Source organism: Phasianus colchicus, chromosome 1 (assembly GCF_987193195.1).
Source record: "Phasianus colchicus chromosome 1, bPhaCol1.hap1.1, whole genome shotgun sequence".
In the NCBI taxonomy this organism is placed as follows: Eukaryota; Metazoa; Chordata; class Aves; order Galliformes; family Phasianidae; genus Phasianus; species Phasianus colchicus.
In genome coordinates, this window is record NC_143436.1 from 30,207,426 (window position 1) to 30,226,654 (window position 19,229).

At 40.2% G+C, this 19,229-nt stretch overlaps 1 protein-coding gene across 2 annotated transcripts in view; it reads right to left on the reverse strand.

Annotated features, from left to right (window-relative positions):
- Positions 1-7,223: 7,223 nt before the first annotated feature.
- The window catches only part of GXYLT1 (glucoside xylosyltransferase 1), a 38,936-nt gene continuing 26,930 nt past the window's right edge, over positions 7,224-19,229 (reverse strand). For both annotated transcript variants that reach the window (XM_031589580.2, XM_031589579.2), the window contains 3 exons: positions 17,692-17,815; positions 17,202-17,374; positions 7,224-10,971 (listed from right to left, as the gene is read on the reverse strand). In XM_031589580.2, the coding sequence (XP_031445440.1) occupies positions 10,810-10,971; positions 17,202-17,374; positions 17,692-17,815 (459 nt within the window). In that variant the 3' untranslated portion in view covers positions 7,224-10,809. The remainder of the gene's footprint in view (positions 10,972-17,201; positions 17,375-17,691; positions 17,816-19,229) is intronic.

Genomic DNA, 19,229 nt, shown 5'->3' on the forward strand with positions numbered 1-19,229 from the left:
GATGAACCTGTAAAGGCTTTCTGTGAGTTGGTGGTAATTTATTGCGGAATTTTGACCTGATTTTGAAAAGCCCTTGGATGCTCTTGTCAGTAGATCCATCTCTAATTTTAAGGAGCTCTGTTGACCAGAAGTGTGTGATTATTAAGTCGAGTAGGTACTATCTTGACTGATTTTTGTATCAACAAGAATTTTTCAGGACAAGGATGACTTGAAGTCATTCATCTCACTGTTATCTTTTTGTTTTTCATTTAAAGTTCTTTGAGCCACTTACTCAATAAATCCCTCCAATGGCATTGACATTTACTCTCAAGCAGCTGAAAAGGAGATACAGCATTTGTTTCTACAGCTTATCTGATACAAGCTTCTCTTCAGCCTCCAATAGCAAGATGGTAAGTAGGTGGGAAACAGCGAATATTGTTACTTTCAACAATGCTGAAAATGAGTGCACATCTTGAATACAATTTAGCAGGTTTTTTTTCAAGCTGCTCTCTGCCAGTGCTTAGGAGCACACATAGAGCACAAGCAAACGGGAAGCAACTTAAGCAGTGTAGTAAAAAATTACTAACCAATTTGAAAGACAGAAGGGCTATATACCAACATCTGAAGTTCAGACTCCTACTTTTAATCACACAAGAGCTACATAAAGGCCTTCTTTACTAATAAAAATTACATTTGCAAATGAAAACTGACAGCAGAATTAGAAACGATGATGAGCAGCAGTAGTCGAGGTAATTATCACTCACATATCAACAGAAAACTTCAAACTGATAACATTCTCCTAAGTGCAGTGTGTAGATACTGTAAGGAGTCACTTGGCTGAAGTTAATTTGTTTTGATTGTTCTCAGATCAGCTTAGATTTTGTTAACAGAATTTTCACAGGAACACAGAGTAGATTTTTAAGACACATTAGCTGGGGGGGAAAAATGAAATTACTTTTGCACTTATATCACACACCCTCTTGTATTTATTTCTGGTCTCCTAAGGAAACAGAAACATACACTATCTGGTGATTTTTCTTAGACTAACAACAGACCAATATTGCTAATTAAATTATTCCAGCAATAATTTTGAAGAAATTTGTTTCATTCCTGGACATATTCAAAACAGTTGGAATAACAAGTAATAAACCTTAAATGGATCCAACTTTGGCTGGGATTCACTCAGCTCACATTATAAGTCTGCAGCATGGCACTTGTTTCGAGTGAGCTGCCTAACCTCTTGGTATTAATAGAGAAACGTAAGCATCTTTAGAGTACAATATATTTGATTTAGTTCAAATGTCTACCTTAGGATGAGATTAATTATGTTGCAGAAATCTGGAAATCCCTATTTTCCACATTTAGATTGTGGATCTATCCCATTTCAGAGAAGCATGATGATGTGAATCCAATTTACATCTTCAGTAAAGGATCAATAACATTCATACACACATGGACTACTTCATTACATGGCACCAAAGAATATTTGAACAGCAGTACCTGGCATATAGTAGAAAAAGCAGCCAAAAAAAGGTCCCCTTCCACTACAAAATGTTGAGTGTCAGAGTAATATAACTGAAATTAGAAAAAAAAGAAAAAGAATTGAGTGGTACCTCAGTTTTATATGGTAAAACAGAGATAATATACATAACTGCAGAACATGTCGTGCAATGTAACTATACATGGACTATCAGGAGTAATCACATGCCTCTGTATTAATGTGAGGTTGCAACTTAGGAGATTGCTCAGTGAGAAACAGTCTTCTAGCAGACCATGATGGCAATGCAGACAAAAACAGGAGCATGCCAGAGTTCAGCCTGTACTATTATCAGGATGTGGTGCTTTACAAGTTCTAACAGCTGCTATATTAATATTCCTACCTTGCATTTAGTCTCTGTTGCTTAGGCTCTAGGATATATTTCTTCCTATTCAGCTGACCAGCTATCTCACATCTTGCAGCATTTGGTAACATCAGGCATTTGAGTTTCAGAAGTTACTTTTTCCTCTGTTACACCTGTGCTCCATCACGATGTTGAAAGGTAAGCTGAGATGCAGCGTTCTGCTTCTATTGCATCTTTGTATTGACCATCCCACTTGTGTACGTGCAACTGTTTCTTTTCCACAAAATTTAAGAGGATGGTAAGAGGATGGGGGAAGGAGCATACATTTTTTGTCTCAGTTAATACTGTATCACAGCCTTTCTGCACCTCATAGTATGATCTCAAAGGGAACAAAGGACTGGGGTACATCCTGTTGTTTTCAACAGTACGTCATTCCAGTACATTTGCAAGTGGTTAGCTCTATGATAATACTAAAGCATTTTGCTTATCAATATAAACTGACCAGAAATGACTATTTTTCAAGGCAACACTTCTACCCTCCTTCACATCTCCCTCCTTTCTGTGCACTGACTGTAGCAGATCCAAAATCTGTTGATTCTCTTGCAGAAAATCTCCTATACCAATCTGGTTAGTCTGCTTCTCATTCTGTGTGTGAACACACAAAGATTGGAAGCTAAAGAAGGGCTAATGAGAGCTTTGACAGACCTGGAGGTGAAAAGACTGCAGATGATTCATCTTTGCCTAGTACTCCATTTAACAGACAAGCCTCTTACAGAGTGTCACAAAGAAGATGCTTCCAAGTGAAGTTTCAGCTGAAAGTAACAAAAGGAAAAAGTAGAACTGACTAAATGATGTAGGAGATACCTCAACATATAGACGACTGTGTTAAGGACAAAGTACAAATTAAGGATACGGTAGTGGGGTTTTTGGAATGCATAAGAACAGAAGAAAGAAAAATAGTTTTATTGCTGGTGATAATGTTGCTGATAATGCAAAAGCACTCAATTATATTTTCTGTATTCAAAGATAAAATATACTTGCATCACATGAGAATGTTGAGATTACTTTCTAGTCCCTTTGCCAAAAGAAAGTTAAGCAAACACTGACCAGCTATAAATATTTTGAAATCAGCAGATCTGGGCCTTTTACAATAAGAAAATATAAAAGAAAACCCTGAGTAATGCTGTTGCTAATAGTTTCAATAAATCTTTACATTCTCAGAAGTCTGGAAGATAAACTAAGTAATTTTATTTCAATACAAAAGGGGTAGTGATTGCATTACTTGTAGTCAGACCGTGAGACCATTCCAACACAAAATTACAAAAGTTGCAAAATAATAAACAGTAAATTGAATGGAAACTGAAAATAAGAAGTAATCAACGTGGTTCTCAGGAAAATAAACCTGACTTCCATTCCTGGATATTCTTTTACTCCCCAGAGCTGAAGTTCTGCCATGCAGAGAAAAGACAGAAGCATCAAAATCTTTCAAGATGAACTGACCACTCCTGACAAATAAGCTTTGACAGGAAAGCATTATCAGAGAGTTGTGGTCAGTGATGTTACAAAGGGCATAACGCTATTAAAAGCTTTTGCTGTTGGTTTGGAATTAAATATTAACTCACGGCTGACCAAGTTTGCAAAAGACAACATCTTGCAAGATGATAAACTGTGATAACATCATCAGTCACACAGACAAATCTGCATTACTGTGGTGAAACGGCACATAGCATAATTCAACAAAGACAAATACCATCATATCTAGAGATGTAGATCACATCCCAGGAATGAGAAGTTAGCTTACACGAGCACTCAGTATACAAAGTCAGGAAGATTTTACCTCTGTTTACCTTCACTATATTGACATCCCATATCCCATCGTATTGCCCATATTTTAAGGAGGAGTCTGGAAAATTGATGAAGGTAGAAAAAAGAAGCACAGAATTTGAACGACACACGCTTTAGCAGGAGTTCATGCTCTCAATTTGTTTGACTCATCCAAAAGGAAGCGGGGAAGTGATTGGATTACAATGTCTAAGTACCTCCATGAGGGGAAACTGCAGGATATTAAGGAGCTGTTTAACCCAGGAGAGAGAAACATAAAAAGAATCAATGGCTAGAAGCCACTGTCGGAGAAATTCAAATGAGAAGTGAGCCACATTCATGACCCTGAGAGGGATGAAACCTTGCAACAAACTGACAAAGGAAAGCAGTTCGACTCTTCATGCCTTGAAACCAAGACTGGGTGTTTTTCTGAAAGGTGTGATTTAGCTGAACACAAGTTATGTTTCAGTCAAACAAATTACTGGAATGCAGAGGTAATGGTAAAATTTAACAGTTTGTGATACGACAGATCAGACTCAATGAATTAATATACAGCCCCAGGCTAAGCTCTATTAATCGATGTATCAGTGGTTTATGCTGCCATCCACTACTACAGTATCTGAGCACTTTCATATTAAATCAATAGTGATAGCGAAATCCCTGGTGGACTTCAGGATGCTTGTGGAACTGTAAGAAATAAAACTAAAGTATTTTTAAGGCTTTCTAGAGGAGGTCAGAAGTTCTGTACTTCCCCTTCTCATTACAGGCTGCATGTTGCTGCATTTCCTTTGTGCTGATATAAATTTTTAAAGCAGCGTTCTCAGTATTTCAGTCAAAAATGGTCCTGCCAAATGGTTCTGCTTAAAAGATGCAGTTATGTTTGTGTCCTCAAATGCTCACAAATGTGCCAGTGAAAAAACTTCAAATGTTTAGAATAACAGAGTCTTGATATGCTGATACTAATAAAAAAAGAAGTTTGGAAGAAGTTTTACCCACTGTCTCTCATCACATGGATGAGTGAAGAAGGTACTCCTCAAAAGCCTTTACATTTCAATGGGCTATTTGTAGCTGTTACATTTTCAGCTACAAGAGTTCTAAATAACGTGCACGCTCTATTCTGCTCTGTAATCTCTCTAAAATTTTGTTTGGGATTTCTGGAATCATAATTTCATTTTCTTTCTCTGTATATGCACAGAAAAGAGAAAGATGACTGCTGTTTTCCTCTGCAGTGGAATTGCCAGCTCACAACCTGAACCAAAGGCTGAGCTCCAGGCGAGAAGGCAGAGATAAACCAGGGAGCTCAGCTGCAAGCAATGCACCTGAGTGACTGGAAGGAGTGGACCCCAGGTTCACCCCTCCTCAGCCTCATTTAAGTGTTAGCAGCCAAGGGAGCTGTACCTCTCTCTCTGGATAGAGATTACTCTCCTCTTGAACCCTCATTGGAAGAAGTGAGCTAATTTTTCTTCTTTGTTATTTTCTATTGCTCCATAGCACTTGTATCTCAGTAAAAGGCATTGCTATCACCTTCTTTAGCTCCACACCCTCAGAGGCTGTCCAGAACCCAAAAGAATAGGACAGTATCCATCACTCCACTGCACTTCTCTTTTTTGGCTGTGCTCCAAAGCCCCACTGAGCCCATCCACCTCAGGCAAGCAGAAGAGCTCAGATCAATTCACTTTAATTGTACCAGCAGCACTCGTCACGCTTTCTTCCTGAAACTTGTCTCCAGTGAAGAGTCTCTATCCATAGAGAAAAATGAAGACAAAACAAATTTGGTAGTAGCTGATGTAATGTTAAAGGGAAAACTAAGCTTATTCTCATAGATAAAGCCAGGGGATATACAACACTGTTTAAAACCTGCACTGAGTCATTAACACAACCTCGTGCCCAGTTCCCAAGATCTAGAAAAATAATTATGAGAATACAAAGGGTGACACCAAGTCACTAAACAGGCAGTGGAGGCAGGAGGCAGGCCAAGAGCAGCAAACAGGAAAGCTGATTGCATATGACAGGCAATGAACCCTGCAAAATGTCAAATTTCCTTACTAGAGTAATAAACCAGAGGACAAATACAGAGCATAGCACCCTGACACTAGGTAGCAAAAACAGATTTTATTTCTTAAGTTTACATCTGCGATTCTGGCTCACCTTGAGCAACATTAACTGTGGCATAAAAATAAAAAACAGTAAAATAAAACATAAGGGAACACTTATAAATGACCAAATATGAGTGCTAGGAACTACTCAGAAACTGCACTGCCTCAATGCATAAGTTTCACAGTACCCAATAGGAAGGTGGAGCATCCCCTACGCAACAGCTGCTCAGTGAGATACAGTAGGCTAGCATCAATAGGTTAAGACATCAGCTTTAAATTTCCTAGTTTCAAATCCGTAGTTAAAACTGGTTATATTGCTTTCATTTACTTGGAAGCATGAAAAAAAACATGCCATAAATACTCATTAACTCAACCACAAAGGTTTGCATTTCAGGATAACTTCTACATCTATTTTTACATTTAAAGCAATTCGAATGAACATTAGAAATTGATTTAATGTGAACTGCTCTAGTAAAATATGTCCACACATGACTGGCAGAACATTAAGATTCATAAGATATGGACATTAAAAAGAATTGAACCTGTTGTACCCAGATTATAATTCTGTGGTATTAAAAGACCTAAAATAAAAATGAGGAGAAAGTGACCTTCCATCATATGAAAGGAACAGAAAATGCATTAGGCCATTCTAATAAATTGCCCATCTCAGATGTTTTAACATTTTTATTAATACAAAGTAGTTCTTTAGAAATTACTGTTTGATGACAGAAGAGGCGAGGGAGATGAAGGCACGTTGTGTTTGTATTCCATGACCTCACAAAAGCCTACAGCACAGAACGATCACAAGTAAAATGACAAACAAATCAATAAATAATCTGTGGAAAATAGCACAGAGGGAAGAAGGGGGAATTTGAGATTATTGGCACAACAGGCAGCCATGAGTCACAGAGACTTCCAACACTTCGGGAAAAAATGCGCCTGTATCTTACAAGTCTGGCACTCTTAAAACAGCACCTGGAAAAATAAAATGATGTCCAAAGAGATTAGAAACACACATAAGGTTCCTTGTGAAAATGAGTTATGACATAACATCTAAGCTTTTCTGTGCTCAGGAAGAAGTGCTGAAGTTGATAGTGACAGAAAATCCAAACATCTTACATCTGTTCCAAGATGCCTGGTAAATGTATGTATGTATCTTCCCTTTCCTTTGTACTTGTACTATGCTGCAAAAGAATGTACTTCATACTACTAAAGAAAAAGCCATACCCTCACGTTATAGTTCTCAGCAACTTATTTTAATACAGAAAATAACCAGACCTGTTCCAAATTCTGTCCTTTCAGAAAGCAGCAAAGTGGGCAGGAAAGCCCACTATGATAATCACATCAGATACCAGAGCAGAGGAAGTGAACATACTACTTTTTTAAAATAAATTATCCATTTGGAATAAATAATTGGAGACAAGTGGCCTATAAATAATTTACAATATACAAGAGTATACCACTTGTTCAAAAATATTTTGTGTAGTTAGACAAATATTGTTAAAACTGCTTGATGGTTGAAAATCTTTTAATTTGAAGGGAAAGTAGACAATGAAAAAGAATTTAAGACTACTGTGGAATGGAGATTTTAGATACGTCTCTATGTTTGGAGATCCCCTTATAAGCCTAATGTTTTCCTACAGGTAAGATAGAAAATGGAAGATTGATTTTATCCTTTGGTTTCATGCCATGACAAATTCCATGACAAATACCACCACATCTGTAAATGGCAGTGTATAACCAGCCTTAGTTCTATCCTGTTTTCATTGCAAACAAAGGAGCCCAATCACATACAGGTATTTCATTACACTATCTTTGCCTCACATACTCTGTTTCTAAACAATCCAAGTAGATCCCTCTTTCTCCTTGCAATTATTTCTCCTTTGCTATCTGGATAGGAAGTTTAATTTGGGTGGAGGAAAAGAAAGAAGACTGATTTCTCAGTCATCTGTTATGGAAATACTGCAGAGAGAAGTGTGGAAAGTTTGTGTGGTTGGAGCATATTTACTACAGACATAATTCTGTTACAAGTTTTAAAATGCTGAATCTTCTGTTTTGCAAACAGCAGTTTGGTAGAACTATATATATATAATTATATATCAAACAAATTTGGGCCCAAACAACCAAAAGGTAATTTCATATTGCTTAAAAATCTACTTTAAATCAGAAAATGGAAAAATAAAAATTTTCCTATATGCCTCTTTTCTTAATCTTCCCAAATCTAAAGCAAAACCTTAACAACAACAATTTACAAGGCCTGGGTACTGAAGTCACCTTCCATCTGAGTTTTGGCAGAACTACAAGCAACTGGAAAGATTTTTGTAAGGCTCATACAGCCTCATTAACAGGCACAGGTACAAGGCTCCATCTATAAGGACATCTTAGTGCCATCTATACTACCAAATGACTTTCACAGTACCTACAAAAAGACAGAGGGTTTCATACAAATGACAACATATCTTCAAATAAAATTATTCTCCCATGAGTCTGTGATCCCTTTAAAAAGAAATAATAGTACATCATAAAAAGAGAAATCAAGTATGATAAAATTCTCTCAATTTAACCCAAACATGCATGCTTACATTTTTTCTACAAAATATATTAATTTTAAATACTTTCTCCAGTAAGAATAGCATTTCTGAAGTTCTGTAATTTGACTGGCTCTATTTTACTGTTTACTTACTATATCTGCAGAAAAAACAATGTTTCTCAAACTAGACAGCAATAAAGACTTAGAGGCTCGGTACAGGTTTCTACACTTACGTGTATATAACCTTACAAAGCAAGTACTGAAATGCTTCAGAGTATAACTGGTTTCTGCCATAGTAATTCATTTTCCAGTCCCCTTAACTGCCTCCAAAGGTTTTACAATGCAGGTCATCTTCTGAAACTTAAGAAATAGTTGTGATAGAATTGAAATAAAATTGAAAAACTCTGGAGAGTTACTTAATGTAAGCTACTCAGCACTTCTGGTCTTTTTTGATGCTTCCTGGAGTGTTCACTTGTTATTTGGAAACAGAGAGTTGAGGGTGAGAAGCTTGAACATTTATATTCAAAACATTTAAAGAGGACTATGGCATAACACAGTATATTCTGGTGTTTATAATATGCTAGATAAATGCTTCTTGAAATAAGCAAATAAGAATTTTTATCCTACAATTAGTTTCATTATTAACCTTTTTACTCTAATCCCACAAACTGAAATGTAATTGGAAGGGTTGCTGCTAATGTTCACATTATGTTTATTTTCCAAAACGGTTCACTGGGTTTCTCATAGCGCCCTTGCATGCATACACCATATTCCAAACAGTAATTTTCTCAAGACAAGCAGAAAAGAAACAAGCCAAGTGAAAGAATTCGCAAACGTAGATGGTATAAGTAAAAAAAAACACCCTGATGACAAATTGATATAAAACTTGTATTTATGTAAAAAAAATAATGTATTGCATACTGTTATATCAGTCAGTAACAGTATTCACCTTCACAGAGATTTCTAGATTCTCAGACTTCAAAAGGTTACACATAACAAGGAAAACAAACAAATTACATGTGAGGCAGACTTTCTGTTTAGTATTCCACAGATTTACACCCTGAGCCAGCAGGGAGATAGGTGCAGAACACAATGGAGTGCACTTCTGTACTGCTAAAGCTTATGTGGATCTGAGATTCCAAACCAGTCTGCCTTTGTCAAAGAAAGAGCCACAAACATTAAGCTTCTAAAATGGAATCAGAATGAAGTCGCAAGTCAGCAAGTAGATCCTCCAAGGTTCATCACACAGGAGCTTTTCTGGAATCCAAAAAACTCACTTTATAAAGGCTTCATCTCAGGTTATGAGTTCAATTCAAGTACACTTACAAATACATTTTATACCATGCATGTTTAAATAGTATTTTACCATAACATTAGAAGTCAATCTTCTTTTCCTATGCTTTTCTCTTTTAAAATTTGCCTTACATGAACATTTTTTTTTCCATCAAGATACCTACAGAAAGCTTAATCCTCAACTGCTGTAAATCACTAACACCCTATTTAATATTCATGTAATCATGCAGTCAAGGGTCTGGCCCAAAACTATTTTAAACCCACGTTATTTAAAAAAAACAAACAAACATGGTAACAGGATATATTCTCTAAAGAAAATATCTAATATAGAGTCTGATGAAACATCAGAACTTTTACCACAGCTGTTCAATTTTAGGTACTAAATACTCCATAATCATCATGTAATGATTCTTAGTAAGAAAATACAGAGCCAGCTTTCCACCATCCACCTTTTTTTTTCCTACTTCCAAAACACCCTATAAAGCTGCAAAACATTTTTTTTTTTAAGTATTCTATGAAAAATATCTTCGTATTGTTGCAAAAATACAGAACCTCTCAATTCAGCTATATCATCTAGGCAAGAGGGCTCAACAATATTGAAACAAATTCTCACTATCTACAGACAGAAAACTAGTATCTCATACTAGCTATTCATTTATAAGAAAACTGTATTTATAGTGTGCAGTTTACATCAAAGATAAGCACAGCAAGATTGTCAAAACAGTAGCCCAATATGTATAAGAGATGAATATGTAAAGGCACATACAGATTGTCAATGATTATATCGTATTTCTTTGAAAACAGAGTATTTTCTGCACTTGTAAACAACTTTGTGATCACACCTTTAAAGTGAGGTTAGTGCTGCTGACTCAGTTATTGCTACATTCACAGCTTAAATGAATTTTAGACATTGAGGTACACTTCCAAATAGAGCCATTTTCATTTCTCCCTTGTTTGTTTCATCATTAGAGATAACTGAATTATGTAGACTAAGCCTACTGACCATAGAAATCAGTAGCATGTAAATCATCAGATCCAACAGTAGCAGTGATTAACCTTCGAAGGAGAAAAAGGTCACCCTTGCAGGAAAAAGGAGTTCCTGTTCTTCATTATGTGAATATTTTCTTCATTTTTATGTACGCTAGTAAACTTTTATCTGGGCACATTAAGAGCCAATTCAAGCCATACTGTTGCACTTTCTGACCAGTACATTAACTCAGTCTCTTGATTTAAGAGCTTGCAGTTTTAATCAACTTCCCTTTGATCTTCTGATGGACAAGTCTCTTATGCTTTTTTTTAGCTGCTTTATGAACACTTCGTATACTCTCCCACAGTATGTATGCACTGTTTTCTGTAGTTCCAGTTCTAGGGGCTGCAACAGTGAACGAACCAGATCATCTCCAAATGAATACTGTAAAGAGCATAAGAAAAGATTTAATGTCAATAATACAAGATTGACATACATTACTACTCAGAATTACTAAAGAATTTTATAAAAGTGGCTTTGAACATCATATTTGATTTTATACACTAGTGAATGTTTTCAAGAAAACAATTGATCGCCGAGGATCGCCGCTTCGGAGCTGTTTCAGCCAGAGTCGCAGCGGCTGATCGCGAAGAACACGTGGATCTCGATCGGTTCCCTCTTCCGGGGGTCCCCGAGACAACAGAGAAGCCCGGCAGATCTCGCGAGAGCGGCTGACGCAGCGGGGGCGTTGCCAGGGCAACGGCGGGGGATTTAAACGGGCGCAAACCCTGAAGAAGCCCTTGATCGCCGAGGATCGCCGCTTCGGAGCTGTTTCAGCCAGAGTCGCAGCGGCTGATCGCGAAGAACACGTGGATCTCGATCGGTTCCCTCTTCCGGGGGTCCCCGAGACAACAGAGAAGCCCGGCAGATCTCGCGAGAGCGGCTGACGCAGCGGGGGCGTTGCCAGGGCAACGCCTTGAAAAAACGCGTCGCTGCCCACCAGGGCGGAGAGGAGAGGCGTTATCACTGTGAGGTAAGTGGCAGGTGCGGGGTCACCCATTAACGACCTGGTAAGGGGGCGAGGGCAGAGCCAGCACTATCAGCAGCAGGGTGGGGCTTATCAGTCACGCCCTGTTAAGGCTATTCTAGTTGTGCTAATTAGTCTTCAGGTTCTCCATGGCTCCACCCCGGCGGAAGGCTACTGTCTCTAAAAATAATGTGGGGACCCAGACAGAGGCCCCCTGCACATGTAAAAGAAAGACTGCCAAGAAGAATGCAGAGGTGCAGACTGAGGTCCCAAAACAACATGCTAGTGTGCAGGTCACTGGCTGTGATGAGTGCCAGAGCCTGGCCCTTGCAGTGCCAGGCGATGGAGGCAGCACTTGTGTAAGATGTGACCAGCTAAAGGACTTACTTTGCCTTGTGGTCAACCTGAAGGAGGAGGTGGAGAGGCTAAGGACCATAAAGGAATGTGAGAGGGAGATTGATTGGTGGTGCCAGTCCCTATCAGCCCCGAGATCTTGGCACACAGCTGAGGCTCTGCGTGGAGCGTGTCACTCCCTGCCGCCTTGCAAACAGGTAGTAGAGGGGAACCGGCAGGTAGACTGTGTTCCTGCTGCAGTGCAAGGCAATTTGAGAGCAGAGCAAGGCAATCTAAGGGAGGAGGAGGAGTGGAAAAGGATACCAGCTCGGCGAAGTGGGCGTCCTCCATCCCGACCATCCTCAGCTCCCCAGGTGCCTCTGCAAAATAGGTTTGAGGCCCTGAATCTCGAGGGAGAGGTGAGTGAGGGGGTGGAGGGAGGTCCACCTGTAAGGTTGCCTCGGGCGAAGCGGTCGACCCCACGCCTCAAGACTGCCTCCGCCCGGAAGGACAGAAGGGTGGTTGTCATAGGTGACTCCCTGCTGAGAGGAACGGAAGGCCCTATATGTCGGCCTGACCCTACCCGTAGGGAGGTGTGCTGCCTCCCTGGGGCAAGGGTCAGGGATATTGCTAGGAAACTTCCTGGTCTGATTGGCCCTTCTGATTATTACCCATTATTGATAGTTCAGGCTGGCAGCGATGAAGTCGCTGAGAGAAGCCTGAGGTCTATCAAGGAAGACTTCAGGGGACTGGGGCGGGTAGTTGAAGGAACGGGTGTGCAGGTGGTTTTTTCTTCCCTACCTTCAGTGGCAGGGAAGGATACCGAGAGCATCCAAAAAACCCGCCTCATAAATAAATGGCTAAGAAGTTGGTGCAAGCACAGGAACTTCGGTTTTTTTGACCACGGGGCAATTTACTCTGCGCCTGGCATGATGGCTGCGGATGGAAGTAGCCTGTCTCCAAGGGGTAAGAGGATCCTAGCCCAGGAACTGGCAGGGCTCATTGAAAGGTGTTTAAACTAGGTATGAAGGGGGAAGGGGACAGAATGAGGGCCACTGGGGTTGAGCGGGTAGTTCGTGGCTCAAAATGGAGTTCGATGGGTGAAAAGGGTGGAGTTCAAAGGGATGGAGAGAGGCAGGGGGGTGCTGCTTCCCTAAAGTGTCTATACACTAATGCGCGCAGCATGGGAAATAAACAGGAAGAGTTGGAGATCTGTGTGCGGTCGCAAGGCCATGATCTCATTGCGATCACGGAGACGTGGTGGGACAGCTCGCGTGACTGGAATGTTGTCATGGAGGGCTATGTGCTTTTTAGGAAAGATCGGCTGGCGAGGCGGGGTGGTGGAGTTGCTCTTTATGTGAGAGAGCAGCTAGAATGTATTGAACTCCACCTGGGGGAGGGTGATGTAGCAGTGGAGAGCTTGTGGGTGAGAATCAAGGGGCAGGCTGGTATGGGTGACACCGTTGTGGGTGTGTACTACAGGCCCCCTGATCAGGAGGAGGAGGTTGACGAGGCCTTCCACAAGCAACTGAAAGTAGCGTCGCAATCCCAGGCGCTGGTGCTTATGGGGGACTTCAATTATCCAGATATTTGCTGGAAAAGCAACGTGGCCAGGCATGCGCAGTCCAGACGGTTCCTGCAATGTGTCGAAGACAACTTTCTGATGCAGATGGTGGAGGAACCAACGAGGGGAGGGGTGTTACTGGACCTTATTCTCACAAATAAGGACGGGTTTGTTAAGGAAGTAAAAGTTGGGGGTAGCTTGGGTTGTAGTGACCACGAGATGGTGGAGTTCAAGATCTTGAGTGGAAGGAGCAAAGCAAAAAGTAGGATTGCTACCCTGGACTTTAGGAGAGCCAACTTTGATCTCTTCCGGGACCTACTTGGAGCTATCCCGTGGGCTAGGGTGTTAGAAGGTAAGGGGGCCTGTGAGAGCTGGTTGGCATTTAAACAGCTCTTCTTCCAAGCCCAGGATCGGTGCGTCCCTGTGAGCAAGAAATCAGGAAAGGGTGGCAGGAGACCTGTGTGGATGAGCAAGGAGCTCATGCACAAACTTAAAGGGAAAAAGAAGGTCCATGAAATGTGGAAAAAGGGTCTGACCACTCGGGAAGAATATAGAAATGTTGTCAGGGCCTGCAGGGATGCGACGAGGAAGGCTAAAGCCCACCTGGAATTGAATCTAGCAAAGGTGGTAAAGGATAATAAAAAAGGTTTTTTTAAGTATGTTAACAGTAAAAGGAAGACTAGGGAGAATGTAGGTCCCCTACTAAGTGAGGGGGGTGTTCTGGTAACGGGGGATGCTGAGAAGGCGGAGATACTGAACGCCTTCTTTGCTTCTGTCTTCAGTGAAAAAGCTCCCCCTCGGGAATCCCAGGCCCTGGTGGTTAGTGAGAAGGTCTGGGGAATGGAAGACTTCCCTTTAGTCAGGGAAGAGGCGGTCCGAGAGCGCCTAGGCAACACCAATGTTCATAAATCCATGGGACCCGATGGGGTGCATCCACGGGTGCTGAGCGAGCTGGCAGAGGTGATTGCTGAACCGCTCTCTATCATCTTTGAGAGGTCTTGGAGAATGGGGGAGGTGCCTGAAGACTGGAGGATAGCCAATGTCACTCCGGTCTTCAAAAAGGGCAAGAAGGAAGATCCAGGTAATTACAGGCCAGTCAGCCTCACCTCTGTCCCTGGAAAGGTGATGGAACAGATTGTGCTGGATGCCATCTCCAGACAACTGGAAGAAAAGGAGGTTATCAGGAGTAGTCAGCACGGGTTCACCAGGGGGAGGTCGTGCTTGACCAACCTGGTAGCCTTCTATGATGTTGTCACTGGCTGGGTGGATGGGGGGAGAGCAGTGGATGTAGTCTACCTTGATTTCAGCAAGGCATTTGACACTGTCTCCCACAACATCCTTATAACAAAGCTGAGGAAGTGCGGGATAGATGAGTGGACAGTGAAGTGGGTTGAGAACTGGCTGACTGGCAGAGCACAGAGGGTTGTCATTGGCGGTGCAGAGTCTGGTTGGAGACCTGTAACCAGCGGTGTTCCCCAGGGGTCGGTGCTGGGACCGGTCCTGTTCAACATCTTCATCAATGACCTTGATGAGGGGGTAGTGGCCACCCTCAGCAAGTTTGCTGATGATACGAAGTTGGGAGGATTGGCTGACACGCCCGAAGGCTGTGCTGCCATTCAGCGAGACCTGGACAGGCTGGAGAGCTGGGCAGTAAGGAACCAGATGAAGTTTAACAAAAGCAAGTGTAGAGTCTTGCACCTAGGGAGGAATAATTCCATGCACCGGTACAGGTTGGGGGATGACCTGCTGGAGAGGAGCTCTGCAGAGAGGGACCTGGGTGTCCTGGTGGACGACAGGTTGGCCATGAGCCAGCAGTGTGCCCTTGTGGCCAAAAAGGCCAATGGCATTCTGGGGTGCATTAAAAGGAGCGTGGCCAGCAGGTCGAGGGAGGTGATCCTCCCCCTCTACTCTGCCCTGGTAAGGCCTCATCTGGAGTACTGTGTCCAGTTCTGGGCTCCCCAGTACAAAAAAGACAGGGATCTCTTGGAAAGAGTCCAGCGGAGAGCCACAAAGATGGTGAAGGGCCTGGAGCATCTCCCCTATGAGGAAAGGCTAAGTGAGCTGGGTCTGTTTAGCCTTGAGAAGAGAAGACTGAGAGGGGACCTGATCCAGGTCTATAAATATCTAAGGTGTGGGGGGCAAAGTGGCGAGGCCAGACTCTTTTCAGCAGTGTGCGGAGACAGGACAAGGGGAAATGGCCAGAAGCTGGAGCATAGGAAGTTCCGCACCAATGTGCGCAAGAACTTCTTTACAGTGAGGGTGACGGAGCACTGGAACAGGCTGCCCAGGGAGGTTGTGGAGTCTCCTTCTCTGGAGATATTCAAGACCCGCCTGGACGCCTACCTGTGCGACCTGGTGTAGGGATCCTGCTTTGGCAGGGGGGTTGGACTCGATGATCTCTGGAGGTCCCTTCCAACCCCTACGATTCTGTGATTCTGTGATTAATCACTAAACAATATACTCAAACACTTTCAATAGTATGCCAAACATGAATTTTTGCTTGTTTTTAAATAAGCAGATGAATATGCCCAAAAAAGCATGTGGGAAATTTAAAATTATATTTTTAAATGAAAAAATTACCAATTTCAAATGGTTTCTGGTTATTTCTTTCTTGACCAGTAATTTTCCTGAATGACATACAACTTCTAAGGAATACAACTCTTTTCCATCTGTACAATAAAATAACAGTATGAGGAGTAAGTAGTACTACTGAAAGCAGAAAGCTTCATTAAACTGAATGATGGTCAAGCACATACTGTGTTTAACATGGACATGAAATAAAGAAGTCGTTAACACTACGCTGCAATATTGTTATAAACAAATGAAAGGCTAAACAGTATTTCAAAGTAACCTAATTTTGTTCACCTTATTACCACTGGATCAGCAGTGTTTCATACACTTTTTCTGACATATACATAAAGCAAATTGGAACGTAAATAAAAACAAGTAATTTTTTCCTCTGTTTTTGACAACACTCAAAGGAAACAAAGAAATTGTACTTTTATGGAAACACATTCACTTTCCCTGCAATGTATTCTCAGACCCCCAAAAGTACTTTTTCTCATTTTTATATCCATATGACAACATGTAATAAAGCACCATTAAAATATACTATTGATTTTTGAAGGTTATATGCATACAATAGCCTGCTACATTAAAATGTGCATCAGTGCTAAATTTTACAGCACTTCAGTGAGCGTACCAATGCAGTGATAAATAGTTTATGAGATGACTTATTTGCAGAATGAAAAGAAGTCACTGTACTTAGCATTTAAGTGAACAGCAACATATTTATACCCTGAATCTCTAACAAAGTTCAAAACACTGCATAAAAAGTATTCTCTATCCTCCAAATCTAGCGACCATCAAATGTTAAAACGCTGCAGTAAGTAGATGGAAACTTTGGGAGGAAAAACATTTTTTCTTTTTCATTTTAAAACCTCCAGAAAAGTTAAACGTCAGTGGTCTCCATATGTCCATAAAAATAAAGTTGACAAGATGTACTTACTAAGGGGATGGGAACAGTCTTTCAAATAAACACGATGCAGGTACAGGCAATGTTTTAGAATCATAACCTAAATTCAGTCTATACGTTAAAAGCGATGTTAGTCACAAAATGAATAAACTGGAAATCTATACAAACAGAAAACCAAAAATTGGTGAAATTTCTAAAACTTACTTCAAAAGGAAAGAAATTACTTTGTTGCAATAAAGACAAATTTTGCACAACAAAATGCTGAACACACTTACATTTTTTATTGCTTCATACACGGCCCTAAAAGTTGGTTGTTTATCATCATGGTAAACACCCCTGTTTCCATGAAGAATAAATATACCTTCTTCTTCAGCTTCCTTACAATTGCTTCCATAAATGCAGTGGTCAGGCCGATAATTCCATTGGCAAGGAAAGATATACAGACTTTCTGTGCAGGAAAAAAAAAAAATCCGATTAAGTATCGGAATTGTTTCTGGAGACGCATTCATATTTCTCATTTTACATTAATATTGCTTCATGAATTTCTCTACAGTTGTTCTAAAACCTAACAACAAATCAAACTCTAGGACACTTCAATTTTACTTATCAATGCAAGAACTGTTTCTTAGAAAAGGAAAAGAAAACAACCATAAAAAAGTCTACTGAATTCTTCCACCGAAAAGTTTTCTAAATCATTTTTCTGGATTTCTGATTATACAAAACATCAACTTTGTCACATTAGACTTAAAATCAATGTGGATTTACCTGGATTGTGAAAAAACATTATGTTCAACAGATCCTGATCACCCCACGTTATGTTCAACTTGTACTTCTTCAGCAGAGGCATAAGAATTTCTCCCCACCGTAACCGGACTGTTGTCATATCATTCTATTGGACAGAACAAGGCAAAAGGTTCATCCATTCATGTTAGCTATGCTTACAAAGAAGGAAATGCCCTACAGAATCACGTCATTTGCTTCTCAAAGCCACAAATCTCAAATGGTTTGCACGTGCTTATATATTTATTCCTATTGAAGAAATGACTGCACTGAGGGAAAACACAGCTATGGACACTTCCAACATACTTTACTTCTTATTATATTACGATAAGCAAAATTATATGCATCTCCTACACCTGCCTTGATGAGTTGTTCTCGAGATTTCCTTTTAAAACGTCTTCTAAGAAATACCAAGTTGTTTTTTGTCTTACAGGTTTTTGTACAGCAGTAAAATTCGATACAAAACCAGATTTCAATCAATGTGTGCCAAGTACGTTGGCACTGCTGAAACTTCCACACTTCAAGCAATTTCTTGTTCTTCATCAAAAAACTGAGAGCATACATAGATTTTATAGTTAACTTTAAAAATTTCAAAATGGATCAATATAAAATTAATTATTTAATATTCCCAAACACACACAGATAGAAGGATTAGCTGTAAAGTAAGGCATAAAAACACATTCTTGAACTTTCCTTGAGTTGAATCTATTTATTTATTTTTTTTTACTTCCACAGCAAAGGCACAACTTTCCATTAGCAAAATACAGCATGACTAAACCAACACCTGTTACTTATTTCTCAAATTATTGATTAATTACAGTTCAGAGGATAAAGAGAGGTTCTTCTAAGGCTTGGTTGAGGAGATGCTGTTTGGAGTAAGCTGGCCTGTGCTGAACTCTACACTATCAAAAAGAGGTTATTACATGCAACATAACAAGTCATATGTATTTTAAAGCTATTTTCTTATCTTTATATCACATTTAAGCTCAACTAGAACAGAACAAGGTTGCTCACTGTGTGCCTTCTATTTTAGTTCAGAGAGAGAGAGGATGCAATAACAAGACATCCTAAAGATAGAAAATTCTGGAGCAAGTATAGGATTAGCCTCTTGATTCTTATTAACCAAGTTGAGAATTTTTTAAAAAATTGAACTTCAGCATTGTTTGGGATTTGTATACAAAAACACCATGTTACAGAGCAGAAAAGATTACCCGGGGTACGATATTCAGTTTTAGAACTACAGCATCAACGGCTTTCCCCTACAAGCTTCCTTCTAAGAAACTAGAAAGCACATACAGCAAAAGTTCTGTTTTTAGTTTTTCTTCAAATCAAGTCAGCCATCAAATATGGAAAGCTTTTGGAATGGAAGATTTTTTTTTTAAAAAAAGACGAAATACAATCAATTTTCAGACAGAAATTAATAAAAAAAAAGATCTATAGTTTATATTATGTAAGAAGCCAAACGGAATGATACCATGGTCCCTTCTGGCCTTAAAAATTTATGACTATGGCTGCTTCCAAGT